This window comes from Telopea speciosissima, chromosome 8 (genome assembly GCF_018873765.1).
Source record: "Telopea speciosissima isolate NSW1024214 ecotype Mountain lineage chromosome 8, Tspe_v1, whole genome shotgun sequence".
In the NCBI taxonomy this organism is placed as follows: domain Eukaryota; kingdom Viridiplantae; phylum Streptophyta; class Magnoliopsida; order Proteales; family Proteaceae; genus Telopea; species Telopea speciosissima.
The window spans coordinates 44,357,216-44,381,020 of record NC_057923.1 but is presented as its reverse complement, the minus strand read 5'-3'; the positions used below and the strand labels follow the sequence as shown (position 1 = coordinate 44,381,020).

The 23,805-nt window shown below is 42.4% G+C and overlaps 1 protein-coding gene across 1 annotated transcript in view; it reads right to left on the bottom strand.

The window, feature by feature from the left end:
• The window catches only part of LOC122671346 (probable manganese-transporting ATPase PDR2), a 110,771-nt gene that overhangs the window by 13,857 nt on the left and 73,109 nt on the right, over positions 1-23,805 (bottom strand). The window contains exons 12-16 of the mRNA XM_043868506.1: positions 12,751-12,801; positions 12,534-12,659; positions 12,109-12,188; positions 756-864; positions 263-391 (exon numbers count right to left, since the gene is read on the bottom strand). Coding sequence (XP_043724441.1) covers positions 263-391; positions 756-864; positions 12,109-12,188; positions 12,534-12,659; positions 12,751-12,801 — 495 coding nt within the window. The remainder of the gene's footprint in view (positions 1-262; positions 392-755; positions 865-12,108; positions 12,189-12,533; positions 12,660-12,750; positions 12,802-23,805) is intronic.

Below are 23,805 nucleotides of genomic sequence, written 5' to 3'. Positions count from 1 at the left end.
AAACATTGCTTACAACATATTAATATGTATTCATAAGGTGTTTCTGTGTACAAGGGAAATAGTGGTACTAACGAGAAGATGAATGTAAATTATTATAAGAACACCATATACATCGGCTTATCTTAATGAGTTATCTTTGGAGTTTAGATGACTGGTAGTCCAGATGAAGCAAAAAATGCATTAAAGAATTGCTTGATCCATTGAAAATAAAGGAATGAAAAACAGATGATGAAGTAAGACAATAATCATATAGAATCCATACCGCCATAGCTGGAAGAGGTTTGTATGCAAGGGCCAAGACTCGAGATCCCTGACGTGTGTATTTTTTGTAGGTATGGACATATGATGATGGCAAATCAATCAGCCTATCCTGGATAGTTTCTGGGGCACCCTGGAAAAAAGGAACATTTTTCTGTTTATCAGAAAATAAATAACAAAAGGTTCAGTGTGAAGCAATGCTGAATCGCAGTTTCATTTGGTCCATCCTCCTCGCTTTGTTAAGACCATATATAGATGTGCTGATGAAGATATTGATAATTTCATAAATATCGGTGCCTAGATTGGTCTCACACCCATTACTAGTGCATAAAGCCCAATAAACAGAATCAATTAATGATAGAAGATTCTATCCCATCATGAAAATCTAAATAGTCAACCTTCTAATGAACACATGCACCATGAATTCAAGTTCTGTACCGTTGCAAACATGTATTCAAACTGCATAGTCTGAGAGAAACAAAATTCAACCAACACACCTTCACAAAAGCGAAAAATTCCTCCTGAACACGAACAACAACTGACATTCTTTTTAAGTGGGAAGCAAAATGATGTCTTTGAATGATCTGCACAGCATGACCACTCCCCCTGCAATTCCAGAAAAGGAGACGAGTGAGATAACAAATACTGACCTTGTACGAAGCACTAGAAAATTCCATAAGGAATAACTGTTAAGAGTATCAAGATAATAAGAAGCACTAGAAAATGTTCCAAGAAAAAGGTCAGCAGCGATAGTAAAAGCATGTAGTGGATTCATTCATGAATTCAGCACATATCCTACGAACCACACGATACTTCCAGGGGATTAACAGTTTAACACTTAAATTTAGAGGAAGCAAAACTAATGCTTACAACGCATACACTTGGGTCAGTTATAGAGTCCTGTCATAACAGAGAGAGAAACATGATGCAAGAGTTGTATATTGGTTTACTTATTTTATTTAATCTAAACATGTTTAGAAAAAAGAGGGGGGGGGGAAATTAAAGAAAAGAAACTTAACTTGCTACAGGAAATATGCCCACCCTCCATTTGTATGCGTGTGAAACTTTATGCAAATGCTTTTCAAGTTTTTTGAGACCGAAATGCTTTTGTTGTGTGTTGATACACATTGTTGTAGCACTTACTTAACAGATCGAGCTTTTGGGATAAACGGTTGTAACATGATTCAGAACCAGGTCAGATGTTCAATCCCTGGTATGTGTGTTGAGCCCTTATGCTTTGTGCCAATTGGTGCCACATGATGGCACCACCACTTGATGGTGTCACGTGCAGAGCCATTTGCATGTGTGTGTGTGTGCACGTGCAGGGGGGTGTTTTTGTTTGTTAATATACATTGTTATGGCCCTTAACAGCTCGAGCTTTTGGGATAAGTAGTTGTAACAGCTTATTGTAGTTTTCTTTCCCAAAAATTCCATCATTCTTTTCCCAAGAGTTTCCTTAGTTTCCAAGCTTCCATTAGGCTCCAGCAAGATTCGTACAACTTCCCAGGCAAACATATGGTCTGAAGTAAAAATGATAAACCATCAAGACAAGGAAGCAAACAATAACTTGATTATGCTAGCTACTACTTTTGCTGGTTATGGGCGTACCAAGGTTTAAAATCCGCATATTACTAATAACTTTGTTACGAGTCATGGAAATTTCATGAAGATTCCACTATAGTTATCAAGGTGTTGCCTAGGTGAAAAGGTGTCAAGACATGTCCAAGAGCAATAATGCAATCTGAAAGTCCAGATTATGGATCTCAGATGCAAGCAGGCCCAATAATCAAATTGTAATCAGATCTAAGATAAAAGAAACAACTGTGTTGTAAAGGGAAGAAATCAGATTGATAGAAGGGGAGGGAAAAGAGATGGATCGATCTTCTTGGGAGGAAGAAAAGAGAACGGAAGATAAGAGAAGAAAACAGGTATGGGATACCAATCCCATATGCACTGCTCAATAGCACCAAAACTCTTAAAGAAAAACTCATATTCTTTACTGAAATCATCTATAATTTATGGGAGTGTTATTACATATATAAAGACCTTCTAAAATTCATGATTTGACTCATAAAAGGACTCTTAATCACACTCACACACTCAATAAAGTAAATAAACTCAAAACATAACTCTACTAGCTATTTAGTATTCTAATCTAACTCAAAACACATAACTACTAATCCCGTGTACTAACTTTACCCCCCTTTTTTGGGCTTATAAATTAGACCCATTACATCAATAAACCAACAAGGATGGGCCATGGCACAATGGTAAGGTTGCTCCATTGCGACCTAGTGGTCACAGGTTCGAGTAGGGAAACAGCCTCTCCACAAAACAGCGGTAAGGCTGCATACATGATGACCCTCTCCAGACTCCGCGGTGGTAGGAGCCTCGTGCACTAGGTACGTCTTTTTAAACATCAATAAACCCAAAATAAGAAGCTCAAGGTCCATAGAACCCAACCATGGGCCAAAATAAAGTCTTCTAAGGCCCGATTGACCCAATTGAACAATTTTAACCGCATCAGGCGACCAGTTGCCTTATGTTGAAAATAGGGAAAATAAGAGAGAGAGGGGGTTGGGAGGGTGAAAATGGAAAGAAGAAGAAGTATAAAAGAGAAATAAGGGGTAAAAAAAGATAAATGAGTAAGAAAATATACCTAGAACTGAAATCAGCACATGGAAAGCAACATATTTTCCTGAAATATGGTGCTAGACTTGGGATCGCCAAGGCATCTGGCAATTGCCATGGCCCGTGGCTCACCTTGCCACCATTACAACCATGGATGTCCCAAGGTTAAGGATGGAATTTTTTGAGAAATTGGATAATATATGAAAAGTAAAAAATCCTCCTGGTTTGCAGACTAGAAACAAATACCTGGTCTAGAGCACCTTTTTGTCCACATGAAATGGTGATATGGCCATTGACCGTTAAACGTAGAGGGCATGGTCTGGATTAGGCACATGTCAAATTCCAGATCCTAATTAATCAAATAGCTCCCCATGCATTGGCATGCATCCCCGTGTATGTACATGCATGGCTATTGGTACTCCAACCACTACTGGATCTCCCCCATTTTTTCAATGCTTCATTTTGTCACTAGGGAAACTCTGTTTGGCCTGAAACTTAACATGTGAGCAGGGGACTTTGGGATCTACCTGTCCACAGAATTTCAACCTCATTCAACTTGCCAAGTGGCAAATATAGGCATGCAGACCAGGAAATTTGTTGAGAGATTGGATAATATATGAAAAGTAAAAAATCCTCCCGGTCTGCTGACTAGAAACAAATACCTGGTCTAGAGCATCTTTTTGTGCCACATGGAATGGTGATATGGCCATTGACCGTTAAATGCAGAGGTCATGGTCTGGATTAGGCACATGCCAAATTCCAGATCCTAATTAATCAAATAACTTCTGGTGCATTGGCATGCATCCCCGTGTATGTCCATGCATGGCTACTGGTACTTCAACCACTACTGGATCTCCCCCATTTTTTCAATGCTTCATTTTGTGACTAGGGAAACTCTCTTTGGCCTGAAACTTAACATGTGAGCAGGTGACTTTGGGATCTACTTGTCCACAGAATTTCAACCCCATTCAACCTGCCAAGTGGCAAATATAGGCATGCAGACCAGGAATTTGTTTATAGTCCGCCAATCCAAGAACCTTGCGCTCAAAAAAGAATTTTGAAGTTTCAGTGTATGGCATGTCAAAATATGTAGGTTTATATACTTTCTTTAGAAAAAATGCATGTTTACATGCATCAAACAGTAAACTACAAAGGAGATGTTGAGATTGACTACTTTACCCGATAGGGGTAATTTAGTCCTTATTAGTTTAGTTATTTTATGCTTTAATTCTTCCTTTTTTCTGTTTTTTATCCCTTCTATCCAATCTCTGTTTGGGAGTCCTAGTTGTACTAGGAATTCCGAATAGGAATAGGATTGGGGATTCATACTTTGATTGTAACTTGATATTATTATAAAAAAGGGGCTGGTTGATCGATCTATGACACTCAAGCATTCATATTCAAAGCTGCTTACATGGTATCAGAGCCTCATCTGATCTGAAGAGCAGCCCCCCCCCCCCCCCATTTTTTTTGGTTTTCTTCTCAACTCTCTCGGCTACTGGTTTTCTTCTTCTCCACCTCTCTCGGACTCTCTATCTCATTCAGGGCAGCAACTTTGAGGTGATCCAATAAAGATTTAGCTGCTGCCCTCAATGACACCTCACTAAAGCTTCTATAAATTGGTGTGATCAGAATCTGCCGCAGGTTTCTTCCAAACCTTGGAGATCGAGCTGCTGTCTTTTACAAGCTGGATTTCTGTGTTTTTTTTGGAGATTGTGTTAGAAGTCATGTAGTAGGGGTAGTTTAGGAACTAGTTCTATTACTAGTTGCCTTATTATGTAATTCTGCTTTTTTCTCTTTATTTCCCTTATACCTCCCTAGGGAGGTGAATGTAATTCTCTATTAGTTATGATTGAATGAATATATGGTGTATGGAGAAGCCTCTCCAACACAATCGATTACAACCAAAATATTCTCTCCTCTCTTCTCTTTTCTCTTGCTATCTTCTTCCTCCTCCAACTTCTTCCTTCTCTCTTCTTATCTCCTAACCCTAGAATCTAACTTGGTATCAAAGCAGGTTCAAGGTTTGAGAGTCGGTTCAGTCCCTGTTTTCATTCTTTCTCTTCTCTTTGAAATCCTTTGTGTCTAAGGATTCCAAAGAGGAGATTTCTGTGTACAGCTTTGCTTCAAGAGTATGGAATAGGCTTATGCTAGCCTCTTTTGATGATTGAAGGACAAACCTGAGCTGTTTTGAAGCTCCCTTGAAGGCTTGGACCTCATACAGCTGCTGCTACCATTTCCGCCAAGTTCAGGTTCAGGTTGCAGCAGCTGCTGCTCTCGGATTACTTTTGTGCCTTGGTCTAGCCTATTTGCATCGCCCAAGGACACTTATGAGAGTGGCCATGATCTCCCTTGCTGACTGAAGAAGCCATATGAGCAGACTTCTTTTTTGTGTGGGATCCTCTGTTCTGCCCAGGTAAACCCGATAGTGTTTACACCTTTTTTGCTTGCTTTGAGCAGCAGTTTGATGCTCTTGGTTGAGAGATATGTCTGCACAACCTTTTTTGAAGCTTTTTTACTTGTTTGAAGTTGTTACTACTCCTTGCAAGCCTTTGTGAAGCCTCCTTTTTAGGGACTGCCTGCTGGCCTGATATTTTAATGCACTCGAAGTGCTTGATTTAAGTCCTCTTAGAATTTTGCTGCTAGGATTGCTTCGACAATGTGTTATCCTAGGTTGCTTATTGGACTCCTTGCTTGTTTGGGTTGAGTGTGTACTCCCCCTTGCCTTTTTTGGTCTTGTTTATTGTCTTTACCAATGGCTGATTCAGATGCATCTGTGCTGGGCACTGCTGATTCACAGCTTCCCACTGTTGTCCCTCAGTTGACTTATGAGAGTACTCATCAACAGATTTCTTTTGTTAAGCTTGATGGTACTAATTACCTAGATTGGTCACATTTTGTGAGACTTTCCCTTCGGAGTAAGGGCAAACTTGGATATATCACAGGTGCTTTCAAGGCTCCCATAGCTGGTTCACCTACCTTTGATAAATGGGAGACTGAAAATTCTACAGTTATGACATGGTTGATCTTCTCTATGAAGCCCGAGATTGGGAGAAGGTTTATAAGGAAGGAAATAGCCAAAGCCATTTGGGATAGTCTCTGTGGCCTTTGACAGAGTAGGTGACACTGCCAAGGTCTATCAGCTCCATCAAAGAATCCACACATTGAAACAGGGTGACAACACTATTTTTTAGTACTACAGTGCGTTCCTTAGTCTTGTGGAAGAGTATGATCACTACAGAGACCTTCATTTGACCAACCTAGAGGATGAAGCCAAGGTGTATCTGACCCTTGAAAAGGAGAGTGTCTTCTCTTTGCTTGGTGGTCTGAACTCTGACTATGAGCCAGTTAGACTCCAGCTGTTAGGCCGGTCTCGCCTTCCCTCTCTTAGTGAAGTCTATAGTTACTTACAGAGTGAAGAGACCAGGCAATTTACTATGGCACCACCACCAGCATCATCTGAGAGGTCAGCCCTCAATTCTAGTTCTGTTCGAGACACCCGTGGAGGTGGTAGAGGTCCAGGGCCTAACCGTGAGGAAGCTAGTACTGTGGAGACAATTGGTGTCAGTGGCGTTGGGCGAGACAGATTTAAATGTGATCATTGTGGATGCACTGAATACACCAAGGATAGGTGTTGGTCTCTCCATGGTCGTCCTCCTGGTATGCGTGGTCGTGGTGGCCGTAGAGGGGGAGCTCGAGCTCATTCCGCAACGGCGACTGATGCTGATGCCCCACAGGATGACTCTACCTTTATGGATGCAGTGGTTCGCAGGGTTGTGTCACAGTTGAGCACATCTTCTACATCTAGTATGGTTGGATCCTCATCATCCTCAGCTTTACAGGTCTCCACCTCATCTTCCACTGCTGCCCAGTCTTGGGTCATTAACTCGGGTGCCACAGACCACATGACTGGTACGTCTCATTATTATGATTCCTATACCATTTGCTCTGGCAAGGACAAGGTTAGGGTAGCTGATGGCTCCCTTTCTACCATCTCTGGTAAGGGTAATATCCCTGTGACATCCTCTATTTCCCTCTCTTCGGTTCGTCATGTCCCTAACCTTACACTGAATCTTTTATCTGTGAGTCATTTGACTAAATCTCTCAACTGTTGTGTCACTTTTTTTCCTTCTCACTGTCTTTTTCAGGATTTGGTGACGAAGAGGATTATTGGTAGTAGACGTGAGGAGCATGGCCTCTACTTTTTTGATCCGTTGTTGCCCACAGCTCATTCCTATGTGTGTGGTCGAAATGATAGTAGTTCTGTGGATTCTGTTATGTTATGGCATCGCCGTCTTGGCCATCCATCTTTTGTAGTAATGAGGAAACAATTGCCTCATTTATTTTCATCTATTGCCTCTTCTCATGTTTTTCAATGTGAACCATATATGTTTGCCAAACATTGTCGATCTTCATATCCTTATCATGGTAATAGAACTGTTGCTCCTTTTCATATTGTGCATACTGATGTTTGGGGGCCTTCCCCTACTACTTCTTTATTTGGCTTTCGCTACTTTGTGTCCTTTGTTGATGATTTTTCCCGTGCCACATGGATTGTACTTTTGAAGCATAAGAGTGATGTTTGTGATGCCTTTAAGAATTTTAACCAAATGATCCTCACTCAATTTGAGACCCGCATCAAAATTGTGCGATCTGATAAAGGGGGGAGAGTACATGTTTGGTGGCCTTCAAACGTTCTTTACTACTCATGGCATTATCCATCAGCTAGCATGTGTTGACACGCCCCAACAAAATGGGGTTGCTAAGAGGAAAAATCGCCATCTACTGGAGGTCACCCGTAGTCTATTGTTTGGCATGCATGTCCCCAAGACCTTCTGGTCTGCAGCTCTTCTTACTACTTCCTTTCTCATCAATCGTATGCCTACCAAGCTTCTTAATTTCAAATCTCCCTTGGACATCTTATCTCCCAAGGCCTCTGCTTTTTCTCTTCCTCCTAGAGTCTTTGGCTGTGTGTGTTATGTGCATATTAACAAATCTGCCCGCACTAAACTTGACCTCAGAGCTCTCAAGTGTCTCTTCCTTGGGTACTCTTCTACTACCAAGGGGTACAAGTGTTATCATCCTTCTTCCCGCCCATGTATCATTTCCAAGGATGTTACCTTTCATGAGTCAATTCCTTTTTTTATTCCTTCTCAGCATCCTCTTCAGGGGGAGAATTGTGGGAGTGAACAGGCTACTGATGATTTCTTTCTTTCTTCTCTCCCTACATCTCCTTTTATGCTTGACATTGGGAAACACAAGACTGTAGATGTGGTTGAGGTTGGTGACCAATCCCCAGGGGGGAATACAGATTTGGTTGTGGAAAGTGGTTCTGGTAAGGAGAAGGATTACCACATTACATACAAAAAAGGTGAAGGCGTGCATAATACAAGAAAGAAGACCTACCAAGAGTCCTCTTCAGATCCAGATCCACATCCTGAGATTCATCCTTCTCAATCAGGTGACACTTCTTCTCCTCCATCTGATTGACCTTCCTATTGCTATTAGGAAAGGGAAAAGGACTTGTACTAATCCTATATCCCAATTTGTTTCCTATGATGCAATTTCTCCTACAGGCCTTGCCTTTATTACTGCTCTCTCTACTGCTTCCATTCCCAAGAATGTCATTGATGCTATGTCTGACCAAAAGTGGAGACAAGCCATGTCGGAGGAGATGATGGCACTTGAGAAGAATGGTACTTGGCAACTTGTTGACCTCCCCAAGGGGCGTGTCCCAGTTGGATGCAAATGGGTCTATACGATCAAGTATAAATCCGATGGCAGTATTGAGCGATACAAAGCAAGGTTGGTGGCCAAGGGGTACAGTCAAGTCTATGGAATTGACTACCAGGAGACATTTTCTCCTGTGGCCAAGCATAACTCGATAAGAGTTCTTTTATCCTTGGCTGCCAATAAAGATTGGCCTTTATATCAGTTGGATGTGAAGAATGCCTTCCTTCATGGTGATTTGGAAGAGGAAGTGTACATGCACACTCCACCAGGCTTCAAGATGCCTTCAGCTGAAGGGAAAGTGTGCCTCCTTAAGAAAGCCCTAAATGGTCTCAAACAGTCACCAAAGGCATGGTTTGAGCGCTTCCGACAGGCTATTCTAAAGAATGGTTACTCCCAAAGCCAAGCTGATCATACTCTCTTTACCAAACGAAGTAATGGTACTATCACAGCCCTAATTGTCTATGTTGATGATATTGTGATCACAGGAGATGATACAGCAGAGATAGGTAGATTGAAGAGCTACTTGGCACAGCAATTTGAGATCAAAGATCTGGGTCCCTTGAAGTACTTCTTAGGAATAGAAGTATCAAGGACCAAGAAAGGGATCAACATATGTCAGAGGAGGTTTATTCTTGACCTGTTGACAGAGACAGGGATGTTAGGCTGCAAACCAGCAAACTCTCCTTTGATGCGGGAAAGTATCAAAGGCTAGTGGGGAAGCTCATCTATCTCTCTTTGACTCGGCCAGATATCTCTTATGCAGTGGGAGTTGTCAGTCAATTCATGCATGCTCCCAAGAGTGGCCATTTGGATGCTGTGTATCGCATTCTCAGGTATTTGAAGTCCTCTCCAGGGAAAGGACTGCTGTATGCAAGGCACAACCACTTGAGAGTGGAAGGTTTCACAGATGGCGATTGGGCTGGTTCCATTACAGACAGGAGATCTACCTCCGGCTATTATACCTTTGTGGGAGGTAACTCAGTCACATGGAGGAGTAAGAAACAGCATGTTGTGGCCAGATCTCGTGCCGAGGCAGAATTTAGAGCTATGGCACATGGAGTGTGTGAGCTCATCTGACTGAAAAGACTGGTTCAGGAACTGGGATTTACCACTGAAGGACCCATGAGACTGTACTGTGATAACAAGGCTGCCATCAGTATTGCTCACAACCCCGTTCAACATGACCGGACTAAGCACATTGAGGTTGATAGGCACTTCATTAAGGAGAAGATAGACTCTGGCTGTATTTGCACTACTTGTGTGAAGATTGGTGATCAACTGGCAGATATCTTCACCAAAGCTCTTGGCTCTCCTCAGTTTAGCTCTTTCCTAAGCAAGCTGGGAATGCATGATATATATTCTCTAGCTTGAGGGGGAGTGTTAGAAGTCATGTAGTAGGGGTAGTTTAGGAATTAGTTCTATTACTAGTTGCCTTATTATGGAATTCTGTTTTTTTATCTTTATTTCCCTTATACCTCCCTAGGGAGGTGGATGTAATTCTCTATTAGTTATGATTGAATGAATATATGGTGTACGGAGAAGCCTCTCCAACACAATCGATTACAACCAAAATATTCTCTCCTCGCTTCTCTTTTCTCTTGCTATCTTCTTCCTCCTCCAACTTCTTCCTTCTCTCTTCTTATCTCCTAACCCTAGAATCTAACTGATTGATCCCTGCCCTTATTGATCTATACCTTACTCACTTTCAAGACTGCAGATTTGAATCCAAACTACATCAGATTCAAACCTGCAAGTCCTTTGCATTCAACTATTCCGAAATTTCTTCAAATTTAGGGCTTCTTATTGGCTCATCAAAAGGGGTCAATTTTTGGAGGGTACCTTCTCCACTACAAGGGAACTATTCGATCACTGTTGCAGCCTGTTCTGAAGACTTATTGCTCTATACCTTACTCACTTTCAAGACTGCAGATTTGAATCCAAACTACCATCAGATTCAAACCAGCAAGTCCTTTGCATTCAACTATTCCTAAATTTCTTCAAATTTAGGGCTTCTTATTGGCTCATCAGAAGACTTAAGTTGCATGGGATTCTCCCTACCATACATAGGGATTTCCTATTTTGCTTATTTCCATGAAGTAATAAATAAAGAGTAGGGGATCATACCCACTACCGTTGATTTGAGAAATAATTTAGCTTTGAGCTTGTGAGCTCTGTGAGAGACGGAGCATGGGTTTGTCGGATTCAAAACTGCTCTACTGTGTGATGCCATAGGGAAACCTTGGTGGGATGCCAAGGCTGGAGTTGGTGGGAATCCTCCTCCACAGTTAGGTGAGAGGACTAACATATCTTTTGTTCTTCTATTAAAGGTCATAACTCTATTCTTCCACTCTGCATTTTAGTTTTACCTATTCTGTTTCGCCTGAAGTTCTTATATTAATCACTTATCCTTGACAGTTTTCTGCAAGTCTTCAGATCAAATTTCTTAGCTATACAACCCACCAATCTGCCTCATAGTTTCCTGGCTGTGTAGGCAGGTGCTACCCAATCAAACTTCTGTTACTGCACTGCTTCCTTTCATACTTTCCATTTTCCTGCAAGATACTAATTCTGATTCTCTGCAACCTGAAAGTTACAATTTCTGGAATCTAAGATTGGTAGTTACTAAATCTGTTTCTGGTGCTTGTTTGCTGCCTTAAACACATCCTGGTTGGTTTGACTAATCCTGCCGGCATCAGTTTCTATTTCTATATCCACTTTCACTTGTTATTCCATGGTTTAATAGCTGTTTCTGAACTTTCTCCCTTAGTTTCTAATTTTGGTTCCAGTTTCTATTTCAATTTTTCTACTATTTTCTAATTCTGGAAGTTTCAAATCTGGTTAATATTTTGGGAGTTACTATTTGGGAAGTTGTTAAAAAATGGTTTCAGTTTTGAGTAACTAATCCCTACGATCCTGGATTATATGACGTATTCGAGCCCTAATCTTTATGTGATTAGAATACCCCACCAAGGGGAGGTTGTTAAATTCTGGTTTCAATTTGAGTCCCCAATCCCTACAATCCTGGATTACACGAGGTTTTTTTAAACCCTAATCCTTAGGTGATTAAAATACCCCACAAAGGGGATGTCACAACTTACAAATTCCCCATTGCCCAGAAGAATCATATTAGACCTTTTAAGAAGATGACTTCAGAATTACTGATACTGAGTAAGACGGATACAAAGCAAAAGAATCATCAGAACTACATATTTTCAGCATCGCAAGATAACAATTTCTGAAGTTCGAATAATGGGATATAATTGGAGCCACACCCGTCAATATCACAGAGGTAACAACCACATACCTAAAAGGCAGGCAATAATAAGTATGGAATAATCAGCACGACGAAAAGAGGAAAGGGATAAAGTACAAATTTTAGGAGAAAATCAGATAAATATCTCAAGAAGAAAAGCACAAAAAATTCTGAAGTGGAGTGGTTCAAAAGAATAATACTAGAATCTGATGTCAATTAGTATTATAGCTTACTTTTTGGGCATAGCCTTCTCATCAAATGTATAAGACCAATCTACTCCTTTGAGTGCTGCCTTTTCAAGAGGATCACCAACCTACAAGACAATTATGATTTAAAAGAAGATTGTTGAAGAAATAAACATATGAAGCTTATTTATGAGTCTCTCCCAGTACAGTAGATGTAATCTGCAGTACAATGAAATAGGGACTCAGAGAAGTGCCACAACTATCATAATTCAGTCGATATCTTTCTGTAGTGACAGTTTCCAGAGCCAAATTTCCACCCCTTCGAATTCAGCATTAAAAAGTAAAATCTTCCAGTTTTAGCAGAATGGCATCCCGCATAGGAGAGTTCAATGGGTTTCATCTCTGGATAAGTTGCAAACAGATATGAAGCTTGTAAACATTGTTTCATCTCTAGAAATTACATTCTAGCATACCATCTTGTTGTCAACAAAAACCAAGGCGTGACAAGCTGCAAGAATTTCCAGTGTTCGAACAGGCACATTAGTCATATCTGACCGTAAATCGAGACTGTCTTCCAGTCCAACCACACCCCGGAACTCCTGAAAAAGACCCAACCAAAAGAGCATGAAGTACATCAAAGAAAGACAACAAATGAACAGAAAAGCACGCCCATTCTTGCAACCAGCATACCATATCATCTGATGTAAGAGTTCCCGTCTTATCAAAACAACATATGTCAACCTGCAGAGAAGAGTGCTTCACAGTGTAAGATGAATAGCTTCTGGATGGACTTGACGCTACGTAGTGAGAAATACCATGCACTTAACATGGTATCATATAAGCACCACACACTTCTCTATCATCTTAAAACAAGAAGATCAAAGTCAAGAGGGGTCATTGATAGGATAGCTCCAGAATCTTGGCATTATCATATCATACAATTTATTGGTTATTCTTGCATCTAAGAAGTGGCAGTTTGAGCAGTAAAGATCATTTTCTAGGTGTATATGGATTCCTGGAAGCCTAAAGTCACTAAGTTCAAAAATTCAATGAACCAGAATCACAGTGATAAGTTTAGAAACCAGATTTCAGGAAAATTGTAACAGAAGATCAGAGGACTGATTTAGCCATAGCTGTCATGGCATCTAGGCGTTGAAGCAGGGGAAAAATCAAGGTGACACCAACAAGGCGCCTAGGCGACGGTTAGGCACCCTTCCAACAAAGAGCTCATGGATGCCTAGGTGTCAGCTTGACCATGGTTCGAAAACTCATGAGATCTCAGCGAGATCTCGCCGAGTTTCTCGGTTTCGTGAGATCCCGAGACGAGATGCCATACGCATTCTAAAATTACACTTTCTCGGCAAGATCTCGATCTCGGTATTGTCTCGGTACACATTTTTTCCAGTTTTTTTTTTTGTTTTAAAAGTTCAATATCTCGCCGAGATCTCGGTATCGGGTTAGAACATGGTTTTTTACCCATTTGAATTGCCCATTTGACCCATGTGCCCATTTTTATTAAAAGAGGGCAATGGACCGAACTCGGAAATCTCAATAGTTCTGTCCATAGCTCTCTAAACAAAGGGGAAAACACTCAAACAGCTCTCTCCCTCAAATTTCTTCCTCTTTCTTTCAAATCTTGGGTGGATTGCATTGTTTGAAGTGAGATTCAAGTGCTAAAGTGAAGATTCAACTCCAACAGTCCAAGAATCATCACCTATTTGTAGGATTCCAAAGTAAAACTCATATTTGGACTTGTTTTTTGGCAAATCTGGGCATGCCATTGTGTTTAAATGGGCTGAAATAGGCTGGATACCAAGTTTCAGACCCAAAATATGTGTAAAACCCACCGAGTTGGGGGTCCGAGTCAAAAAAAAAAGAAGCAACAACTCGCCGAGATCTCGGCTCGACTCGGTTTTTGGCTTGGCCGAGATGCCACCGAGACCTGAGTCTTAGAACCTTGAGCTTGACAACTATGGATTTAGCTGAAACTCAGTTCAAGTGCTTTGTCTGGGTAGAATATAATAGTACAATACAGGCCCGATCCAACGGTCAGATTCTTAAGATCTGAAGATCCTACTTGCATAAGGAATTCTCAAATCTGATAATTGATGGGGAATCTAGACAATCCATTAAAAATTCAGATTTAACACAATTAAACAGATGTTTTGATATGCAGAAATCTGAAATCAGAAGTAGAAACAGGACCTGAACTTGAAATCCAATTTGAATCAGGAAAACCAGAAAACGATTCAAAGATGAAATTTTGGATCAGTAGGACTGTTCAAAACAGTGACCAATTGGTGGTATGTATGGAAGCAGAATTGAAATCAAACGATTAGATGTTAAGTTTCAGAGAATTCCTTGTTGGAGTAGTAATGTAGTCCTAGATTGGTAGGGGACCAACTAGGAGCTAGTAAACCAAGATCTGTTATGAATAGGTGAATCGGGTAGGTCAAAAATTAGGTTTTTGGTGAAATTAGGGTTAGGGTTTGATGTTGGGTAATGTCAAGTCAAGGTAGGGGAGTCTAACAGTGAAGGTCCTAAGATGTATTTTTTTTTTGGTAAATAAATATATTACCGAACCCCAGGAGGGGGTAGGGAGAAAAAAAAGGGGGGGAATATACAAGAAAACAAGAGAAAGGGGGAGAGGAGGGGGGGAAGAACAATCAACCTGACCTACGCAGAGGTTGGAGACTGCAAAAGATACAAATCAAGACCCCACGATACAACAATATGCCTGTTCCTTGGGGTATCCAAAAGATGCCTATGACGAATGCAATTGAGCTTAGAGGACACATCAAAGGAGATGGCTTTCCAAATCAAATCAAAAGATCGAGAGTTTGAAGTCCATCTCCTGAGGTTCCTTTCCATCCAGATATGGTAAAGAGCGGCGCCAAAAACAAGCTTACCAATAGTGTCACAGATAAAGGTCCTAGCGAAAGTCATGTCCAGCCAGAGCCATTCTCGTTCGAAGGCAAGGATTCTCTTGCTACGAGGCCAGATCGAGGAAAGGGCTTTTTTCCAGATGGGGGAGGAAAAAGGGCAAGCAAAGAAGAGGTGGGGGAGGTCTTCATGGCCATTCCAACAAAGGGTACAAGAAGGGGAGAGAGGGATATTGCGGTGGATGAGGAAAGCTTGGGTGAGCAAGCATTGTCTAAGGGTTCTCTAGACTATGAAGCTATGGCTAGGGATATGGCCTTTGAATCAAATTAAATTGTGCCAAGGGACATTAGGGCTAGGGTCACGGGTAAAATTCTTGGCTGAACTGGAGGAGAAGAGGCCATTGGAGGAAGGGAGCCAAATAACCTTATCCACATGAGGGGGGAGGGGGAAGGATGAAGGGGAGGGACGGAAGACCAGATTTGGGAGAGGATAGCGGGATTGAGAGAGGCGGAGTCCAAGAGCCTCGAGAAATAAGGGAGGAGAGAGGGGTGGCTTTTGGGAGGTCTGAAGAGTAGATCGATTGGGACCAAAGATGTTGTAGAGGACCCTAAAGGGTGCCAAGGGTCAAGCCAAAGAGAGGTGGCAATACCATCAACAATAGAGGTAGAGATACAGCGGAGGGCGAGGGGACGGAGTAAAAGAATCTTACGCTAGATCCAAGAGGAGCCAGATGGGATAGAGATAGTCCAGATGGAGTTCGTCTTGAGGAGGTGGGAGTAAACCCAATTGACCCAGATGGAATCCTGACGGGATGAGATTTTCCAGATAAGCTTTAGAATGCCCGCAGTATTGGAGTCGCGAATGCGACGAATGCCGAGACCTCCCTCACATTTGGGGAGATAGATGGACTTCCAACTGGTAGGGTGGAGGAATTTAGAGGTGTCAGTCCCTTTCCAGTGGAAAGCGCATACGATGAGCTCCATAGCCTTGATGATGGCTTTAGGGATACTGAAGATACCACTCCAATAGATATAGGAAGCTTAAAGGACCGAACGAATGCACTCAAGTCTGCCAGCATAGGATAGAAATTTGCGAGACCTGGCGGATGTTATCTAGCATGGGGAAGCAGTGATGGCTAGACAGCCTGGCAGGGATTAAGGGGAGGCCTAGATATTTAACAGGAAGAGATCCGATGGAGAAGCCAGTCAGACGCAGAAGGGTCTCTTTGTCTGAGTTTGGGATGCCAGAGAGAAAGATTTTGGATTTGAGGAGATTGATGCGGAGACCCGAGAGAGATTCAAAGAGATGGAGGGAATCCATGATGGCAGAGCTAGAGGATGGGGAGGCCTTAGAGAAAATCATCAGGTCATCTACAAAGGCCAGATGGGTGAGGTTGACATGCTTGCATTTGGGGATAAGGGAGATGAGATGGAGGTCAGTTTTAGATTGGAGGCTCCTAGAGAGGACCTCCAAAGCCAGGGAGAAAAGAAAGGGGGAGAGAGGGCAACCTTGACAGATGCCGACTTTAGAGTGGAAAAAGCCGGCGGGGGAGCCATTGACAAGAACAGAGGAGGAGGGGGAAGAGATACAGGTATAAATCCAACGAACAAAAGCAGCGGGGAAGCCCATTTGGGAAAGATTGAAAGAACATCACAAATGAAGTCCCAACGGAGGGAGTCAAAAGCTTTGTGAAGATCAATTTTCATTAGGGCCGCAAGAGAGTGAGATTTGTGGTCAAAACCTCGTACAATCTCAGAGCAGAGGATGATATTGTCTGCAATGCTTCTGCCAGAGATAAAGGCCGATTGATTGGGGCTGACAAGGGAGGGAATGACCGTTTGGATTCTATTGGCAAGGATCTTGGCAATGAACTTGTTAAGAAAATTGCGGAGGGAAATAGGTCTAAAATCAGACATAGAGGTAGCTACATCTTTTTTAGGGATGAGGCAGATGAATGTTTGATTGACCTGAGCGAGCTGGTTGGGCTTGAAGAAGAAGCTACGAATGGCTTTGAAGAGGTCTCCTTTAATTGAGCCAGCAGCTAAGAAAAAAACCCATGCTGAAGCCATCGAGACCAGGGGCTTTGTTGGATTTGTAGGAGAAAATAGCTTTAGAGATTTCCTCATCCAAGGGGATGGCAAGGAGGGAATCAGCTAAGAGAGGAGGGATAAACTTATTAATAAGGCCAGTGGGGAGGGGGGAGAGGGGGGATTGAAAAGAGAAGAGAAAAAGGAAATGGTTTCTGACTTGATTTCAAGGACAGAGGAGAGAGGAGTCCCATCGAAAGCATGTAGAAAGGTGATGGAGTTGTAGTTCTGCCTAGCTTTTATGGATCGGTGGAAATAGGCAGAATTGGAGTCTCTGAGATCCAACCACTTGATGAGGGATTTTTAGCACAAGAAATTTTCCTCAAGGGAAGAGAGAGAGGATAGTTCCTCAGAGAGTCTTTTCTCCCTATTGGCAAGATCAGGGTTGAGAGGGTCCGACTAGAGGCTGGATTGGACAAGGGAAAGATCAGTCCGGCAGGAGGATAGGCGGGAAGGGATGTTGCCAAAAGTGGATAGATTCCAACTTTTGAGGGCAGACTTGGTGTGGCGGAGTTCCCTAGCTAAGGCTATGAGAGGGAAGGAGGGGGAGGAGACAGGGATGCGCCAAGCTTTCAGGATGATGGGGAGGTAGAGAGGATGGGAGGTCCACATGTCAAAGAATTTGAAGGGTATGGGACCAAAGGAGGAATAGTACTGAGTAAGGATGTGGCAAGGACAGTGATCAGATAGACCTTGGAGAAGGAAAGAGGAGGCATGGGAATGGGAAAAGGAGGAGAGCCAAGCTTCATTGGAGAGGAATCTATCAAGTTTGCAAGCAATGCAATCAGGTCCACTCAGCAATTGTGCCAAGTGAGGGGGGAGCCTGACCAATAGAGATCCTCAATACCAAGATCCTCAATGCAATCGTTGAAAGGATTGACAGAAGAAGGATCAATGGGTCTACCCCCAATTTTCTCCGACTGGAACTTCACAACATTGAAGTCACCACCTACTCCCCTAGGGAGGGAATCCATCCCAGATTTGAGGAGAGAGAGATCAGTCCAAAGGGACACACGATCGGCAGCCTGGTTGCTAGCATAGATCACGGAAATAAAGAAGGAAGTGGGGGAGTTATGAATGGAGAAATGGAGATGGAGAAGTTGGGAAGAGGAGTGAGAGATGGTAATGCTAATTTTAGAGGGGTCCCAAAGGATCCAGATACGACCATTAGGGGAACGGTTGTAGTTGGACAGAAGAGACGGGCCGCATTCTCTTGGAGAACATGAGTTTCAAGAAGAGCGCAAAATGAGGAGTGGATGGACTTAATGAGGGATCTAATATCCTAATGCTTAGCCAGGGAGTTAACACCCCTAACATTCCAAATAAAACCAGCCAACATGGGAAACTAGAGGGAGAGGGGCAATGGTTTCTTAAGAGGGGGTACTCTTGTACCGTCTACTGGAGTAGGCAATAGCCGGGCTGCTAACGAAAGGCCAACGAGGGGGGAGAGTCAAAACCGCACCATGAAGAAAGGGGTGGAAATCAGCGGATAAGGTTGGATGGCCAAGACGGGGGGAGGGGGGATGGGGACACAAGAAACTAGGGGGAGATCCGGGGGGGTAGGCAAGAGGTAAGGGATAAGAGGGTCGGAAATGGATCGGGTCACGGTAGGAGTGGGTATGGGTGTGGGTGTGGGTGTGGGTGGGTTGGGGTAGTGTTTTTGATAAAGATGGGCTGGGGGTTGGAAAATGGGGAGGTTATAAGTGGAGAAGGATTGGGGATGGGTAGTAGGGGAATGGGCCAGGTTTGGGCGTGCATGGGTCTGAGGGATGGGCCCGGCGAAGGTAGGGGGTTTTGAGAAAGGGAAGGATGTGGAGGGGGCTGATGGGTTAAGTGAGAGGGTCCAAAGGGGGGTTGAAAGTGATGGGGTTTCGTGCGTAAAAGAGTGCACGTGGCAGGAGGGGGATAAAGTGGGAAAGGGAGAGTACAAAGGGATTGAGGGGAGAAAAATCTGAAAAATGTAAAAGGGGGATCAAAGCTTCTCGCAGGAAGCAAGGCCTTAGCATAGCAAAGGCAACTGGCGGCTAGACATGCCTGGGCATCGACAATGACAACGACTGGAGGAGCCAAAGGGCTAAGCAACCTGCAAGTCAACATATCAGGGGATGGGAGAGGCAGATCGGGTCTTCCAAGCTCAGAGTAAGCTTCATCGAGCATCTGCGAGGCGACCGCAGCAGATGCAGTGGAAGCCAGAAGCGACAGGGGCCTATCTCTTGACACTTCAAGGGAAGCAGGTGATTCAGAGGAGCTTCCATCAATAGTGATGGGGACATCTCGAGGCAACCGCTTTAGCAAAGGGTTTTTGCAGAGCCAAAAGTCGATTCAATCACCAAAGAAGGCGTCGGATTCAGAGGTAGTAGCGAAGATCTTCGAGATCGTAGAGCACAATCGGAGGGGGGTTGCAGGTCTGCAACTTGTCTAGATTGTCAAGCGAAGGTTGGTGCGGAGCGATTGGAGCATCGTTGGCAAGAGGGGCCTCGGGACCAGGGGACGAAAGCACCTCACCGCCTGGAAGAGGACCAACGGCGGAAGGCTCAAGGCGGCGGCGGTTGCGATGGTGGCGAGAGGCAGATCTTCCACGGCTTGGAGTTTAGGAGTGTCGTTGTCCTGAGATGTTTTAATAGAGGGAAGTATGCTGATTTGAATTAATAGCAATTTAGGGTTAGGGTTTCGGGTTTTGGAAAAGAGGAAAAGATGGATTTCTAGGATTTGGCTGGACAGAAGTTAATCAAACTTTAATAGTTTTCTTAGAAGGGTATGAGGGATAATCGGTCAGATTTGTAGACTGTTCTGACGGTTGGTTTGGGTGTTGTTGCAGAATTTCCTTGGCAGCACCTTGTTTGATTGAGAAACTTGAATAAAAATTGAATCTTGATCTTGAACTTGAAGGAGAGCTTGAGAGGAACTACTTGGGCTTCACACCGCAGAGTGTCGATTGGATCAAACACCAATCCCACCAACAAACCACCCAGGCTTCACACCGCAAGGTGTCAATTGGATCACACACCAATCCCACCAGCCACAAAACAGATCTTCAATAGAAGAAAGGTTGCAGTAGCTTGCAAGAGCAGATTTCATAAAACAGTGAGGTAAAGAGGAGCCCCACGGTTTGCCTTTATTTATAATGGCGAAAGGCCTAAATTCCTATGCAGCCTAGGAATAGGAAATCCCAGGCTGAGTCTAAATACAAAACACTCCCTCTCTAAAATTTGTGTAGAGGTGTGGACCATAAAATATGACTTAAGTTAAAAAGATTCTATTCTAAAAGAATATTCTAAAATCACTTAAATTGGACTAGTGGTTCAACCGGTTCAATTTAAAACATTAAAACAAAAAAATAAACTAAATATAGGGCTAATCCCATATGCAACTTATGTACCCCTACTTTAGGTCCATAAAAGTAACCAATTACATTGAAAACCCATGGGACCAAAGACCCAGTAACCCAACCCTAGACTTATTTCTAAGGAAAGAAGCCTAGTTTGGTGATAAAATTGCATCAAGTAGGAATCCGATAAACAGGGGGAAAATGGATTTTTATGCTGAAATCAAATCCAGAATCTTAGGAGAATATTACTCAGACAAGAATTAAACCAGAAGGATAGAACGCAGAAAATAGAAAGTAAATACTGACACATAGAAGAAGAAAAAAGAAGGAAATGACATGTGCTTCAGGAATCCCACCTGAATCACTAACTTAGAGCCCGCTTGATAACCTTCCCAGAAACTGTTTTTGGTGTTTTTCTGTTCTGAGAAACGGAAAACACCCTAAACACCGCTTGATAAACCTGTTTCGTTTTTAGTGTCTTTAGAAACATAAATTGAAATTTATGGGACATGGAACAGGTTTGGCGGAACATGTCTGACATTTTTATATGTTTCTTGGCACAAGTTGGACAAAACTGTGCCTCGATATTTTCACAAGGCCTTCATTTGACCTAACCCACTCTCTCGTCTTCACGAGCTCTCAAGTGAAAAAACAGCAAGGATAAAATTTGGCATCTCTCCCACAGCTTTGGATCGCCTTCTCCAGAGAAGCTCCATGGAAGCCATCTCCAAAGCCATATGAAAGCTCCATTCTCTTCCTCTCCAAGCAAGATCAAAAAGCCCTAAATCCAAAGGTAAAAACCCATTAATGCTTGGTCTGTGAGATCCTTCGGTGAACTCAGGTAAGCCCTTGTCTTCTTCTTCTTCCTCTGCTCAACATTGAATCTGCAACTCTAATATGTTACCGTCCTCTGCAACTCTCATATATTTGCTCGACCTTCTTCACAAATCTGCAACTCGAATCTTCTTCATGGCTTCCGCTGCGAATCGATTTCTTGCAATTCGCACAGGTATGCTCTATCTCGCCCTCTATTCCTCTCTCTTTCTCTCTCTGTTTTATGATGGGATTATGAAATCGTGGTTTAGGGTTTTTTTATGTTCTATATTATCTATAATTTCGACAAAATTTGTTGGAGTATTCCAATTTCTATAATGGAGATCCTTGTGTAATGTGGGTTTTGCAGTCTCGGTAATGTGATTGTAAATTTGTTGATGATTGATATCCTTTTTGGAGGAGTAAATCAGTAATACCTTGCTGTAGTGTATCTCTTCATCTCTTCCGCTCTTCCTCTTGTTGACTCTTCTCTGAAAAGTGAAATTTATGCTCAAAATCCCTAATGTGAAATTGATATGTTCCATTAAGATCGACCTCAAAAACTCATCCCTAATGTGATATTGAGCCTTTTATTTTGCATAATATGTTCTCCAAATGCTCTTACTTGCATCAGATTTGGTCAAATGGGATAGGTCCTTATGCAGATCCAGTGAACCCTTTAGTTTTAAATAAGAAAGCCTTAGAAAGACTATTATCTATATACCACAGCTGCCTATTTTGATCCTTTTAGTGGTAGAACCCAATTGCAGATTTCCAGGAAACTTGCCACTGATGCTGGAAGTCCAATGGTGTGATTTTCTAATGTATTGGATATTGATCATAAGACCAGATTCTGTTGGAAGTAATCAGTCCTTGTTGTATCTTTACAATTACACCTTTCAATTACACCTTTCAGTAGGCTAATTATTCATGAAATTATATGGATCTTGCATAAAGCTTAACATCTAATATTTGTATATCTAAAGATGGTTAGGATTTACCCATGTAGTAACTAATTTTGTTTGATTTGTATATCTAAAGATGGTTAGGAGGAGCTTGTTTGATCTGGATAATGTCCTCCAGAGTTGGGATCCGACACTTGTCAACCCTTGCACTTGGTTTCACATCATCTACAATCAGGACAATCGGGTTACTAGAGTGTAATCTCTTTTCTCAGTCTTTTTCATTTGTCCTTCAATTGATTTTGGTTTGGGAAATCATAGCTTTTGTTTCAAGATTCATTATGCAAACTTGTTGGAACCGCTTCCTCTAAAAGGCCAACCTTGTAGGAAAGGGAGGAAACAATATATATATCAAACAGGAGCTCTAGCACGGCGGACTATCCAAAGGGGGACACGGGTGGATAAATAATTTCAACACCTACCCGCTCCCAGGGGGACTCAATACCGTGACCCCTGCCTGCTCTGGTACCATGTTGGAACCGCTTCCTCTAAAAGGCCGACCTTGTAGGAAAGGAAGGAAACAATATGTATGTCATACAGGAGCTCTAACACGGCGGACTATCCAAAGGGGGACACGGGTGGATAAATAATTCAACACCTCCCCGCTCCCAAGAGGACTCGATACCGTGACCCCTGCCTACTCTGATACCATGGTGGAACCATAGTACTATATCTCGCGATATATCGGTATCTCGGGCCTACCGAGATATCCGAAATATCCGAAATTTGGTGAAATTTCGCCGAAATATTGCATTTTTTCTGCAATATTTTGGGAGTCCATCTCGGTGGGTATTTGGCCATATCTAGGCCTGATACTTCATGGACAACCTTATTTAAGCTAAATAAACACATTTAAACCTTCATATTACAAAAAAAAATGAACTCAAAGTGGTGTTTTGGGTTTGCACCTTTGATTGACTGTATATGGTCAGACACTGTTGTATAAAATAGTTAAATACATATTGTTTAAGTACTAAAAGACATAATAAGAAATTTAAACAAAGTAATGAAACAAAAATAAAGTCACATGTAGCCTTCAGTTTAAACTCATAAAGTCATAAGTGCAAAAGTCATAACTCATAAACTTCATAATAGTCAATAGTTCAATACTTACACAAAGTATTTCTACGAAATTTACCGAAATATACCGAAATGTACCGAAATTTTGGCGATATTTCGCGAAATTTTGTACCATGGTTGGAACCACTTCCTCTAAAAGGACGACCTTGTAGGAAAGGGAGAAAACAATATGTATATAATAGGAGCTCTAACACGGAGGCCTACCCAAAGGGAGACACAGATGGATAAATAATTCAACACCTGGGAGTGGGCAGGTGTTGAATTATTTATCCACCCATGTCCCCCTTTGGATAGTCCACTGTGTTAGAACTCCTGTATAATATACATATTGTTTTCTCCCTTTCCTACAAGGTCGGCCTTTTAGAGGAAGCGGTTCCAACATGGTATCAGAGCAGGCAGGGGTCACGGTATCGAGTCCCCCTAGGAGCAGGCAGGTGTTGAATTATTTATCCACCCGTGTCCCCCTTTGGATAGTCCGCCGTGTTAGAGCTCCTGTATGACACACACATTGTTTCCTTCCTTTCCTACAAGGTCAGTCTTTTAGAGGAAGCGGTTCCAACAAAGCTAAAACTGTTTAAAAGTTTAAACTAGG